The 14655-nt window shown below is 36.1% G+C and overlaps 1 protein-coding gene across 9 annotated transcripts in view; it reads right to left on the bottom strand.

The window, feature by feature from the left end:
* Positions 1–4706: 4706 nt before the first annotated feature.
* The window catches only part of Pcdh11x (protocadherin 11 X-linked), a 685340-nt gene continuing 675391 nt past the window's right edge, over positions 4707–14655 (bottom strand). For 5 of the 9 annotated variants that reach the window (XM_047536275.1, XM_047536276.1, XM_047536277.1 and 2 more), the window contains one exon: positions 4707–5389. In XM_047536275.1, the coding sequence (XP_047392231.1) occupies positions 4707–5389 (683 nt within the window). The remainder of the gene's footprint in view (positions 5390–14655) is intronic. The other 4 variants (XM_047536279.1, XM_047536280.1, XM_047536281.1 and 1 more) reach the window with 2 other exon arrangements.

Raw genomic sequence — 14655 nt, 5'->3', positions numbered from 1 at the left:
GTACCATTTGAGAAATTTCAGTATCCTGGGATTCACTCCATTAAGCCAGAGGGAAAGTGAAACAAGGAGTGAAGTTATTTTGTTTCACAAGTATAATCACAGTTCTTCAGAACCTTCTTTAACAGGGATCTCCTAGGATTGTAAAGATAAATACTTAGGTGGCTTTTTATTAAATGAGTTATTGGGACCAATGTGGAATAAATAAATACGTCTTTCATTTTACTTGGAAGATGCAAAATAAATGTTTGAAAACATTACAAAATTGTTAAAAAACATTGAAAAGTGATTGAAATTATGTTTAATTAATAGAATTATATTAAATGTGTTGTGAAAGTAAACAAGAAAGTAATAAATCTCACAGAACTGTACTAGCAAAAATTGTATTTTACTCTACATAAATTTAAAAACTAATTTAACATAAAATAAAACTTTTGATTTTTGATTAATGAATATACACAACAAAATGCAATATTATTTCCCATAATTATTTTATTATTATCTATATTAATGAATAAGAAAACATGCAATACAGAACCTGAAATAGAACATTAATACACATTTGCCGCTGGACTACATACATACTGCCATCCTGGGCCACAGAATATCCAACCATCTCACATCCAAAGCATGTTTAGAGCTGCATTGAGATACTGTTCACTTTCAGATGCTGTATGATGTCACAGAGGAGGAATCTTCCCAAAACACAAACATAAATACATAGTTCATAAAATTTCAAATATTTTAAGTAGGGACAGCATAAATTTTACACATTTTATTCCTAAAAGTATCACATACAATCACTACACAATTGCCTTCATTTTTTCATTTGTGCACACACATTTTTCTGAGCAGCCTTTTCATTTCTACTCCTGTTGTTGTAAACTTACAGTGATTTTAAAAATCATATCTATGGAAAGCACAAGGATGGTTAGCATAAGAAATCCGGTGTGAATGAATATTTTAAGGTCTCTGCATGAAATTTGTCTAGTGTGGCAATTGGCACATGACATCAAAAGGTTCCTATCCAAATATAGCTCAGCTTCTCTTGCTCCTACGTTTTGCAGGCCAATTGAGCTAGATGGAAATAGCCAAAATTGTGTCTGATGATTGTGAGAAAAATATATCTAAACATAACTGTAAATTTGGTTGACAAAAATATGAGTGATGTAAAACAAGAAATGATAATCATAATGGAAAACATAAAATACAAGAGTAAATAAAGAAAAGCCTAAACATAGATTTTCACAAGTGTATTTTAGGAAACATATGCACATTTCAGGCTTAATACAGACAAAAAACTAATGCTGAAATATGGTTGTGTGTAAAACCCACTAAATTTTCCCAAGACTAAAAAGGTCTCACTGTGTGTGATGCAATTACATTTTAAGGACTGCCCAATTTGCAATTTTTTTAGTCCATTTTTCCCATTTTAATGAAAGTGTGTGACAAACATGTTTGGGAAGGCAGAAGCTCTTCATAACTGTCACTGTTACACAATAGCACTACTCACTTAATAATAATTTTTCTAAACAAATTTACATAATTAAAAGTAAAATGTTAAATGATGAAATGAGACTATGCAAAATGTACTCTCTAAATTTATTACATGGTTGTTATTATACGTAAAAATCTAGTTTTAATACACTGACAGCATTAGTTAAAACTTCTTCAAGAAATGAATTGTCTATACTTAGCACATGAGATACAGTGAACACATACTTACAAATGTGGTATATTAATGCTATAACTAGAAAATTAATAATCACCATGTAATTGAATATGTCCACAAAACAGAATAATCAGTATGGCTAAACATTTTATTACAGTATCAAATCATTCAATTTGAAATTCTAATTTTATACCAAATTGAATCTTTTTCTGAGGGAAACATTTCTGATTGAAAGTAAAGTAAGACATTTTGCAGTTGCTAACTACATATTTTGCATATCAGAAGAGCCACCTGTGAGCTTTGTCAACTTAAAGCTCTGTCCATCCATTCAAAGAAAGAATTTGTAATGTGATGAGAAAGATCTCATCAAATCTGAAGCCCTGGAAGTTACAGATTTCCAAGGCCAGACATAGAGGAAGCTTAGAAAGAGAATGCATAGGGGAGATTAACTGGGCTCACACCCCTTGCCTCTTTGGCTATTCCCAGCCTGCTTCCATTCAATTTCTCTCTGGTAAAAACCCAGAAGAGGGTGCCCAGTCATTTAATATTCTAAACACAATCTAAGTCTGATTATAAGATCAGAGTTAGAAAGGGCAATAAAAGCATATTTGTTCATTCCTATATTTCTAGGAAAGGTATCAAAGCTTTACAGATTTTTAGACATGAGCCTTTAAGAGCCTTCCTAGTAAATCCATACTTTGCACTATCAGAAAAATTTCCCAAAATATACAACTTTTATTCCGGTTTTGATTTCATTAACAAGAGAGTAACCATTGAGATTAACAATAAAATTTTAATAATAATTCAACATCTCTTTTTATCTGCTTTTAAATTTGAGCATGTGTAGATCACAACTAAAGTAATATTTGGAAAGGAAAATGTGGAAGTATTTAAAATACAAGAAAAATTTCTCATAATCTGCATTTTTTGAAAGAAAAAAATGTTCTAAAATCTACTGGAAGCGCTGATTTTGTCATTCTGGGTTTCCTTATCTCCCCAGGTTTAGAATCTTCATCAACAATAACAATAGCAACAATGATATCAACACGTATACTTAATCATATTTCAATAAACTTTCAAATATTCATGTGCACCTGGAAAACCAGTATGCTCCAAATCACTTGGAACACTAACACGCACAAAGGAGAAAAAAAGTACTAGTTAATTTGAAAATTCACTAATTAAACTCTAGTAGTTAAAAGTTCATACTACACACCAAATCAGATACAATTTAAACTGCTTCACAATGGGAACAATATATATTCTCAAAACGCTACTTAACCTGCCGGGCACATGAAGAAAAGCTTTCTCAACATCCAGTGGAACCCTTCACCAATGAAATTATACATTTACCACAGTTTATATTACAACATTTATACACAGTTTAATGATAAATTACATATCTTCAAGTCACACATTACAAAGCCTACATCTAATTTAATCAACAAGAAATTTTCACACCCCCCCCATAAAACATCAATGATCTCTTGGTTTAGTGTGATACTAAAATAAGACATTGTCTTGTTTTTGCAATGAAGGAAAATTAAGTTAGTGATATTTCCATAAATTTATGAAATGTGCAAATAGAAGATAATGATCAGTTAAGCAAGTGAAAAACAGAAAATAAAAAATAGACAACAGACGGAAACTACTGTTTCCTATGAATACTACTGTATTCTTTGCTTAGAAGGACATATTCTGTTTTGTATGAGATTTTGTTGGATTTGTGTGTGTGTGTGTGTGTTATTGGAGTATTTTTTATTTACCCCAAGAAGCAGTCATTAACTTTATTTCTCCCTCTGCACATCTCCTTGAAATTCTCTAATGTAATACTATCAATGTAGATTTATAATTACATATCTTGAAAAGTTCCTTTCTGACTTTCATCTTGTTATCAGTAGTTTTCTTCAGTAAATTGAGCTAGAATGACAAAATTTCCTTAGTCTTATATGTTTAGCACAGGGTTTTATCTACAGTTTTATTTGTTTGTTCTTTTTACTGTACATCTTTGGAACGGCCTATTGAGCTGTCGGATCAACATTTACATCTTTCTGGTTTTCTCTACCAAAGAGCAGTGTACAGTAACAGCTGTAAATCAACCATGTATTGAATGCATCTACCTTCCTTGTGATTTTTATATACAAATTACAGAAGGTAAAGACCCAATTATTAATGGAATACAGGCTTAAAATGTCAGATATGATATTATTTCTGATGTACATTACACTATACTACAAAGATATATTTAAAAAAACAAAGCCCTTTTTTGGCAAATAGTTGCCTAATATGGGCATAGTTATTGCACTTTAGTGTCTCGAACTCTACTAAAGAGTAGAGAAATAGGTTTGGAACTAGACCTGTACAGATTATACGTTCTGTTTGGAAAATGTATATACAAATTATATCAATATATTCTTGAAATAAAGGTAGAAAACATAAAAAAGTGACAGAGAAAACTGTAAGAGCTATTTACACTCCCTAATGTACATTTTTGAAGATCAAAACACAGACAACAAAATATTAGAGACAAACAATGAACAAAAATCAAATGAAAAGATAAACAAAAATGTTATATAGTACTTATACCTTTTAATGTTATCTGAATCAATGTTTAGATAAACTAAAGGTAAATTTGGAAAATAAGATATTTCTAGTTTTCCATTTGCTATGTACTAGGTTCACAAAATTCAGAATGGAAGAAATCAGTAATATTGCACATGGTGGTTAAAAATGAAAAAAAACCCCACAGTACATCAGAAATAGTATACATATTAATTTCTGTCATGATAAGCCTTTCTGTACAAAGGAATGTGAATTTTTAAATTTTGGTTTTTTTTTTTTAAAACACATTCTTAATTAAAAATTGTAAATTTATTTTTTAACTTTTGACTAAGGGTCTAGCCCTAAACTTTTTCTGGTATCTATTTCTATTTACAGAGTTATTTACAAACCTAGCAATTTGGAATAGTCCTTGAAATTGGATCTTAAACTTTGCATATATACATCTGTCTGAAAATGTGAAATAGTCATTTTAACTTTACAAAGGATGTTCTTCCATAATGGGGGAATCACCTCCGGAGGGTCTGGCCTGTTGGCCTGGTGTGAAGGTTGTCAAAGGAATGACTTTAATTGAATCATCATTGGGATGAAGTCTTTCAGACATGGTGTAAAACTGAGCTCTAGCACTACCTTGCACTCCCTGATCAAGAGAATGTAGTCCATCAGCTCCAGCACCTTGCACCCAACCTTGCTGCAAACCCATCGGTGGCTGGACTTGGCTGCGGTGAAGGGAGGCAGCCTGTGGCAGAGGTGGACTGCGGTGGATTGCAGCAGCTTGTGCCAAGGGAGGGCTATAGCGGAGGGCTGAGGCCTGTGCTAGTGGTGGGCTGTGGTGAAGTGCAGTAGCCTGTGCTAGAGGAGGACTGTGGTGGAGAGCAGAGGCCTGTACTGGTGGAGGACTATGGCACAGTGCAATAGCCTGGGTCACTGGAGGACTGTGGCAGAGAGCAATGGTCTGTGTCACTGGAGGACTGCGTCGGCGTGTAGATGCTTGTGTCAGGGGCGACCGGTGGCATAGAGTAGAGGCCTGTGCCTGTGAAGGACTGGAATGGGTCAGAGAAGCTGGCATCCAGCAGGCGTCAGAATGGCCCAAGATGAGACATTCTTGAGTACAGTTGTCAGAGGCCTCTTCCACAGTTGGTTGCACAGTTATTTCTGCAGCTGTTGGGGTAGGGGAAACAAAAAATAAAATTTATATTCCCAAAGCATATTTTTATTTTCTACTTAAATCATATTGTTACATGAAAACTTAGCAATCTTTATATAAATACATCAGAGATTTCAGTATTTTCACAGTTGTTACCTGAATTGTCAGGAAATAATTCCTACAGAAACATAAATAGCAGGGAGTGGGTGGATGGGATTTCATTTTTATAATTATATTTGCTCTGCAAAAGCAATGTAAAGAATGAAAAGGCAAGACAAGCCACAGACTGGGTGAAAATATTTATAAATCACTTTCAACAATGGATTTGTGCATATAAAGGGACTCAAAAAAAAAACAATAGTAAGAAAACAGAGACCCAACAAATGGTCAAAATAGGTCTATAGACACTTCACTAAGGAAGATGTAACTATGCCTAATAAGCATGTACAAAGAGGCCTACCACTATTAGATGTTAAAGCAATTCAAATGAAAATTACAAAAAGAAACACTTACAAATCTATTAGAGTGATTAGAAAAAGAAACTAATAATACTGAGTGCTGATAAGTATTCCGAGCAATGGAAGTACTCTAAGATTGCTGGTTAAAATGCAGAATGGCACAAGAAGTTTGGATCACAATTGGTCAGTTTCTCATAAAGGAAAATATACATTTTTCAAAATGAAAACAAGTCAGGCATATGTAGCAAGCACCTTTAAACTCAGAGACTGGGGTGACTGAGGCAGGAGGATCAAAAATTCAAGGCCAGCCTCAGCCAGCCAATTAAGGAAATCCTGTCTCGAAATAAAAAAAAAATAGAAAGAGCTGGGGATGTATGTAGCTTAGTGGTACAGTGACCTAGGGTTCAATTCCTAGTACAAAAACAGCAACAACAACAACCAGTAACCCCAGTCCTGCATATTTACCCAAATAACTTAAGTAATTTCAAACTTATGATTTATGCTAACATAGAACCCTTTATGTGAAAGTTTAAATCACTTTACAAATAATCACCCAAACCTGGTGATAAATGGATAAAGTGTGCCACATCTGTATAATGACATACTATTCAGCAACCCAAAGAAATATATTAGTGATTCCCAGAACAACATGCATAACACTTAAATGAATTTTAAGTGAAAGAAGTTCAGAAACTTTTTATATAATATTTACATAATGTTATATAAACCCTTTTATATAACATTATATAAATGCTAAAACTGTAGGGATAATATGCAATTCAGTGGTTACCAGAGATTGGAAATGGAAAATATCTTGAGGAACACTGACTACAGAAGGTAATGAAACTGTTCTCTAACATAAGATGAGTCCATACATTTTCAAAACTGCTAGAACTGTACAACATGAAAGAGTTTTATTGTATGTAAATATAAAAGTACATATGAGTATTTTGCAAATATTGAACAATTATGTATTTTATAACTCATTATTTACCTCCTATATTAGGTTCAGTATTTTACACAAAAAGGTATTCTGATTGAGTTAAATAGTATTGGATGTAAATATTGTATATTCCCTTTGTGGACTTATTGTTTGAATATTTTTAATAGAAAATTATCAGATTTAATACATAATTTAAAAAATAGTGGAAAAATCTTAAAATCATGGAATATGGGATTGGTTTATTTGCATACTATAACAATCCAATAAATAAAAAGTTATGCACAACATTCAACCAAATACATTTTTAACTATACGAAGCATTAAAAAACAGCAGCAATTTTTGTTTTGGCACATGAAAGAAGAAGAATAGAGTAGGGAGGATGAATTTTTTTGTTAGAAAAAGAAACTGTCATTTATTTCTCCTTATTTTCTTAATTTCTAGTTGCAACAATACAGGTAATTAAATTTGACTAGAAATAGTTATATTAAAAATATTAAAATCTGATAATATTTAATTATATTCAACTAATAGTTAATTAGAAATAACTTCAAAAATGATTTATATAATTTGCTATCAAACATCAGTTCCCAAACAAAAAATCCTTTTTGATTTTTTCTCTTTGTGCATGTTCGCTGAATGATAAAAGCAGTTCTGGTTCTTGTGCAGAGTTTTAAAATTTAAAGATAGAGGTACAAGTTCCCATAAGTTCTCAACAAGCTAAGTTCAGGTAGTGTCATTATAACTATTTTACTTAAAACCAAAGAACAGGACCAAAAAGAACTGAATCTCTCTAAGATTAATTTTCTCCATTAGACAACCATTTATTTTTCCTTTAGAGCGTACTACAAAAAGGGTCCTACTGTAAATAACATTTAAACTGTTCTATATTCTTGCACAGTTAGGTCTGATAAATATTTGGGAAGGTGGAGTTTTATTTAGTTTAGATGATATTAAATCATAAAAGCAAGCATGGAAATATATGAACATAGACATAACTATACTTCAAACAAAATTTAATTTGCCATTCACCAGAAAAGTGACTCATCTGGTACCATTAAATTTTACAACATAATACATCATAGTCTCCACATTGAGCTACTTGCCTACTTATGATAAAGAAATTGATTAAAATTCATTTTCACTAGCAGAGTTATGATTTATCATCATTATTCTTAAACAGATTTATTATAATTCATACCTTATAGTGACCCCATTTAAAATGAACAATCCAATGTTTTTTAGTATATTCATTGAATTGTGAAATCATCACCATAGTCAACTTTAAGACATTCTCAAGATATCCAAAATATTCCTTATATCTATTAGCAGTCGCTGTCCATTTTCTCCCAAACCTTCAGCCCTGTGCAACCAATAATTTACTTCTGTCTCTCTATATTTGTCTTTCTGAATATACAACATAAATGGAATTCTTTCAGAGTCTTTAATGACTGATCTGTTATATAATGTTTTCAGGATTCATCCATGTTGTAGTGGTGTGCATTAGTAATTCAGTTATTCTAATTGCTCAGTGTTTTCCTTTATATGGAGATATCACATTTTATTTATCCATTCATCAGTTAATAGACATATGGGTTGTTTCCACTTTTTGGCTAACATGAATAATGCTTCTATGAACATTATGTGGAAGTTTTTTAGTGCTGGGTCATACGTCAACTCTGTTTAACTTTTGAGGAAATGTCAAATGTTTCCAAAAATTTGCTGAACCATTTTACATAAATATCAGAAATACATGAGGGCTCCAATAAATCTGAACATTTGACAACACTTGTTATTTAATTATTTTTTATATATAGTCATCCTAGTGACTAAGAAATGGTATCTAATTATGGTATTGATTTGTATTTCACTAACTGCTAATGAAATTGAACATCTTCTCATGCACTTATTTGTGAGTTATCTTCTTTGGAGAAATGTCTATTCATAATTCTTTACCAATTTTAAAATTGTTGATCTTTTTATTGTTGAGTTGTACAAGTTTTATATATTTTCTACATATAAGTTCCTTATATATAATTTTCAAATAGTTTCCCCCATTCTGTGGTTTATTTTTTTCAGTTTTGATGATTCCTTTGAAGTACAAAACTCTTGAAGTTAACAAAACTTAATTCATCTTTAACTTGTTCCTCGTACATTTGTGTCAGATCTTTAATAAAACTGTTTTGCTTAATGTGAGGATACAAAACCTTAACCCTGTGTTTTCCTTCAATCATTTTAGAGTTTCAGCTCTTAAAGTTGATTTCCATTTGGAACCACATTTTTAGTGTATGTTATAAGGAAGGGGTTCAGAATCATTCTTTTGCATGTGGATATCCAGTTGTCACAGTGCCATTTGTTAAAAGGTGATTCATTCCCCATTGTGTTTCATTGGTATGCTTGTTGAAAACCAATTGACCATAAATAGGAGAGTTTAATCATGAAATGTTAATTCTATTACACTGGTACATATGTATTTAATTATGCTTGCATCATACTCTCACAGATGTTACAGCCTTGTAAGATGTTTTAAAATCAGAAAGTCGGAATCATTCAACTTTGTACTTACTTTTTTCTTTTTAATTTTGGTTATTTTAGTTCCCTTGAATTCTCATAGTTTTTTGGATCAGTTTCTCACTTTCTGCAAAAATCCAGATGGGATGTTGATAAGGAATATGTTCACTCCTAAGATCAATTTGTGGAGTACTGTATCTTACAATATTAAGCCTTTCAATCTATGAACATAGATGTCTTTCAACTTATTTAGATTTTTAATTTATTTTACCTGTATTATGGAAGTTTCAGACTATAAGATGTCCATTTCTTCTGTTAAATTTATTCTGAATTATTTTGTTTCACTTTAACCTATTAGAAATAGGATTATTTTCTTAATTTATTTTTAGTAATATTTATTGTTAGGGTAGAGGAATACACTAGATTGTTTACATATTGCTCTCAATAGCCTACACTCTGTTAAACTCAATCATTAGTATTCATAAGTTTTTAGAGTATGTCTTATAAATTTTTATATACAAGGTTATAACATGCAAATATATGTAGTTTAACTTCCTTTTTTTGCAAACTGGGTGCCTTTTTTATCTTTTTCTTGCCTAATTACCAGTGCTAAAATCTCTATTATATAGTTTAATAAATGTGGTGGAAGTGAACATCCTATCCAGAGATGTTCACCATTAACTATTTCCTAATATCTCTTGTGGTTTCTTCTTTGACAAATTTATAATTTTGGAGTCTTGTTTAATTTCCATGTATTTAGTAATTTTCTAAATTTCTTCTAGTTGTTCATTTATAATTTTCTTTCTTTGTGGCTAAAGGAAATATTCAGGATAATTTAGATTCTTTCAATATTTTAAGTTTAAATTAAAGTTTAATGTTTTATATCCTGAAATGCAGTCTATCCTGGAGAATTTCACATGCATACTGGCAGAGAATGTACATTTTCTTCTTTCTGGTGTCTGTTAGGTCTAGTTGGTTTAAGGTGCTGTTCAAGTCTATTCCTTTGTTGATCTGTTTAATTGTTCAATTTATTATCAACATTGGGAAATTGGAAGCCTTATTATTGAAATGTTCATTTCTTTTTTTTCAGTTCTGTCAATGTTCACTTCAAGAATTTGGGGGCATTTTTAAGTATGTAGATGTTTGTAACTATTACACATCCCTAATAGTTTTGTCATACAATTTTACCATGATAAAATGTTCTTGTTTATTTTTAGAAACCTTTAAGGTCGAAATGTGTTTAGGGGGACTCCAAGATGGCGGACTAGAGGGTGACTGCTTCTCCCGTCGCTCCAGAACCCAGGATTCAAGAAGGGGAGGCATTGAGAGACTCAGACTAAAATAGAGCCATGGGGTGAGTCTTCCACACCAGGTGAAGCTCGGCCTGGGTGGCAGGCCCGGATAGGGGCGGCTTCTCAGAGCAGGGCAGGGAAGCTAGAGTCTTCCCCAGGTAGCCCTGCTCCCTCCGGTGGCAGGCTCGATCCACAGCCAACTACTAGGAGGAGGCCCGCCCAGTGAAAGCTTTTCCGCACAGAGCCAACTGCAAGCCCTGGACCCAGTGGTGGGCCCTGACCTGCAGGCGGCTTCTAGGACCAGGGAAGGGCAGCCAGAGATTTCCCCAAGCAGCCCTGCTCCCTCCGGCAGCAGGGGGTCCACAGCCAGCTTCTTGGAACAGGTCCGCCCAGTGAGAGCTTTTCTGCACAGAGCCAACCTCAAGCACTGAACTCAGTGGCAGGCCCCAGCCTGCAGGCGACTTCTGGGACCAAGGAAGGACAGGGAGAGGCTTTCCCCAATCAGCCTGGCTCCCTCAGGCGGGGGCAGGCCCTGTCTATAGCCAGCTTCTAGGAGGAGGACCACCAAGTGAGAGGATTTCCATGCAGAACCAGCCCCCAGCCCTGGACCCAGTAGCGGGCTAGGGGCAGCTTTCTTCGGAAGCACTGCATTATCAGTTCCTCCAAGACTTCAGGCTACTGAAGGCTGGGAAGTGATATACTGGAAATCTACAGGGACACTATAAGCCAAAGAGGAAATCTGCAATAACTCAGAGTCCCACTGATATCTGAACAATATGAGAAAACAAGGGAAGAAAATGTCCCAAACAAACCTTGATACTATATCAATAAAACTCAATGACAGCACAGCAGAAGAAAAGTCAGAAAGGGAGTTCAGAATGTACATAATTAGAACAATCAGAAAAGCAAACGAGGAGATGAAAGAGCAAATGCAGGTATTGAAGGAGGAGATGAAAGAGCAAATGCAGGCATTAAATGATCGCACCAATCTACAGTTAAAAAAGCAAATATGGGAAGCAAAAGATCATTTCAATAAAGAGTTACAGATACTGAAAAAAACAAACAAACAAACAGAAATCCTTGAAATGAAGGAAACAATAAACCGAGTTAAAAACTCCATAGAAAGCATAACCAATAGGACAGAACACCTGGAAGACAGAACCTCAGACATTGAAGACAAAATATTTAATCCTGAAAACAAAATTGACCAAACAGAGAAAATGGTAAGAAATCATGAACAGAATCTAAAAGAATTATGGGATATCATGAAAAGGCCAAATTTAAGAATTATTAGGATTGAGGAAGGCTTAGAGAAACCAAAGGAATAAACAATCTATTCAATGACATAATATCAGAAAATATCCCAAATCTGAAGAATGAAATGGAAAACCAGGTACAAGAGGCTTACAGGACTCAAAATATACAAAATTACAACAGACCCACACCAAGGCACATTATTATGAAAATACCTAACATACAAAATAAAGACAGAATCTTAAAGGCCGCGAGAGAAAAGAATCAAATTACATTCAGGGGGAAACCAATAAGAATATCAGCAGGTTTTTCAATCCAGATGCTAAAAGCTAGAAGGGCCTGGAACAACATTTACCAAGCCCTGAAAGAAAACGGATGCCAACCAAGAATCTTATACCCAGCAAAACTTACTTTCAGATTTGACAATGAAATAAAATCCTTCCATGATAAATAAAAGCTAATAGAATTTACAAAAAGAAAGCCGGCATTACAGAACATTCTCAGCACAATATTCCATGAGGAAGAGATGAAAAACAATGTTGCAAGTCAGCAACGGGAGGAACTAGCCTAAAGGAATAGACAAATAAAGGAGAAGCCAAATCAAATCAAAAAACAAAAATGAGTCAAATGACTGGGAATACGAATCATATCACAATAATAACCCTGAATGCTAATGACCTGAACTCATCAATCAAAAGACATAGACTGGCAGATTGGATTAAAAAGAAAAATCCAGAGCTGGGGATATAACTCAGTTGGTACAGTGCTTGCCTTGCAAGCATAAGGCGCTGGGTTCGATCTCCAGCACTGCAAAAAAAAAAAAAAAAAAAAAAAAAAAAATTCAACAATAAGGTGCCTGCAAGAGACTCATCTCAAAGAAAGAGTATCCATCCTCACTTCAGATAATGTGGACTTCAAGCCAAAGCTAGTCAAAAGGGATAAGGAAGGACATTTCATACTGCTTAAGGGAAGCATAAATCAGCAAGACATAACAATCATAAATATCTATGTCTCGAACATTGGCTCATCCATGTACGTCAAACAAATCCTTCTCAATTCCAGAAATCAAATAGACCACAACACAATAATACTAGGCAATTTTAACACAAATCCCTCACCACTGGATAGATCTTCCAAAGAAAAATTGAATAAAGAAACCAGAGATCTCGAGAGTTTCAAGATGGCGGCCTAGAGGGCAGCTGCATTTCACGTTGCTCCAGGACGCAAGATTCAAAAGAGGAGATAGTGAGAGACTTGGGACCAACTCAAAGCCGCTGGGTGAGTCTCTCCCGTTGGGGAGGCATCCCGGATGGGGTGGTAGCCCCGGAACGCAGGGAATTTGTGAAGTGGAGTTGCTCGGCGAGACACCCCTCCCCCTGCTGGAGCGGTAAACACGGACAACTGGGATCATCGTAGAGGAGGCGGCTCAGCACAGTGCTTGGACTCAGAGCAACCACTGGGGCTCCGGGCGGCTGCCTGAGGAGGAGCTGCGTGGTGAGTTGTTTAGACTCAGAATAATCGCTTCTGAACACTGGGGGGTTGCCCGGAGGAAGAGGAGGAGCATGGCGGGTTGCTTGGTCTAGGAGTGTCTGCATCAGAGCCACAGGCGGTTGCCAGGTGAGGAGGCGAGTGGTGAGTTGATTGCACACAAAGCGACCGCTCCTGAACACCGGTGGCCTGCCTGGAGGAGGAGCGCGGTGGGTCAGTTGGTCTCAGAGCCACCGCCCCTGAACACCCGGGAGGCTACCCCCAGGGGGGAGGAGGAGGAACAGGGTGGGTCACTTGGGCTTGGAGTGACTGCCTAGGGCTACGGGAGGTTGGCGGGAGGAGGAGACGCGAAGTGAGTTGCTTGGACTCCTAGTGACTGCGTTGGAAACCAGATTGCTGTCTGGTGGAGGAGGTGTGCGGCGGGTCTCTGGGTATCGGAGCTATTGTACGGGGCTCCAGGTGGCGGTTCAGAGGAGGGGCCACATAGCCAGGCGATTAGGTGCAGAGTAGGGTCCCAGGAGCTAGGTGGCTTCTTGCTGGAAGAGCCGCACAGAGACACGCCTAGGGGCGGAGCGAAGTTTCCAGGACTGCGGGCAGATTATCTGGGAGAGGCAGCCTAAGGAGACTCGCCTGCAGAGGGTGAGGGTCCCAGGCCCAGGAGGTAGGTCCGGGCCCCTAGGAACGTTGCAGAGGAAGACAGCCCAGCCCAGGCGGTAGTTGTAGATTGAGGGGAACCTCTAGGAGGGGAACTGACCAGCGAGACGTTCCCACCGAGTGAGTCTTCCCTACCAGGAGAGGTTTTCCCACAGGGACGGTTAAACCAGAGACACAGGCACAAATAGGCCTTGCCTCAGCCCGCAGCCTAGTTCCCCGTTGGATGACCATTGGTCAACAAGTGGAGACACCTCTGACCACTAGCAAGGAAAATACGCCACCTGAGGGTCACCACCCTAGAGAGGCAGCTTCTTCGTGGAGCTCCGCATTATCAACTTCCTCCAAGACTTCAGGCTACTGAAGGATAAGAGGGGATATACTAGCAATCTTCAGGGACATTATAAGTCGATAGAGGAAATCTGCAATATCTTAATGACCCACTGATTCCTGAACAATATGAGAAAACAAGGGAAGAAAATGCCCCAAACAAATCTAGATGTTACATCAATAGAATCCAAAAAGAGCATGGCAGAAGAAATGACAGAAAGGGAGTTCAGAATGTACATATTAAAATGATCAGAGAAGCAAACGATGAGATGAAAGAGCAAATGCAGGCATTGAATGATGAGATGAAAGAGCAAATGCAGGCATTGAATGATCGCACCAATCAACAGTTAACAGA

The sequence above is a fragment of the Sciurus carolinensis genome, chromosome X (genome assembly GCF_902686445.1).
Source record: "Sciurus carolinensis chromosome X, mSciCar1.2, whole genome shotgun sequence".
Lineage (NCBI taxonomy): Eukaryota > Metazoa > Chordata > Mammalia > Rodentia > Sciuridae > Sciurus > Sciurus carolinensis.
The sequence above is the reverse complement of the archived record's forward strand: the minus strand, read 5'-3'. Positions and strand labels throughout refer to the sequence as shown.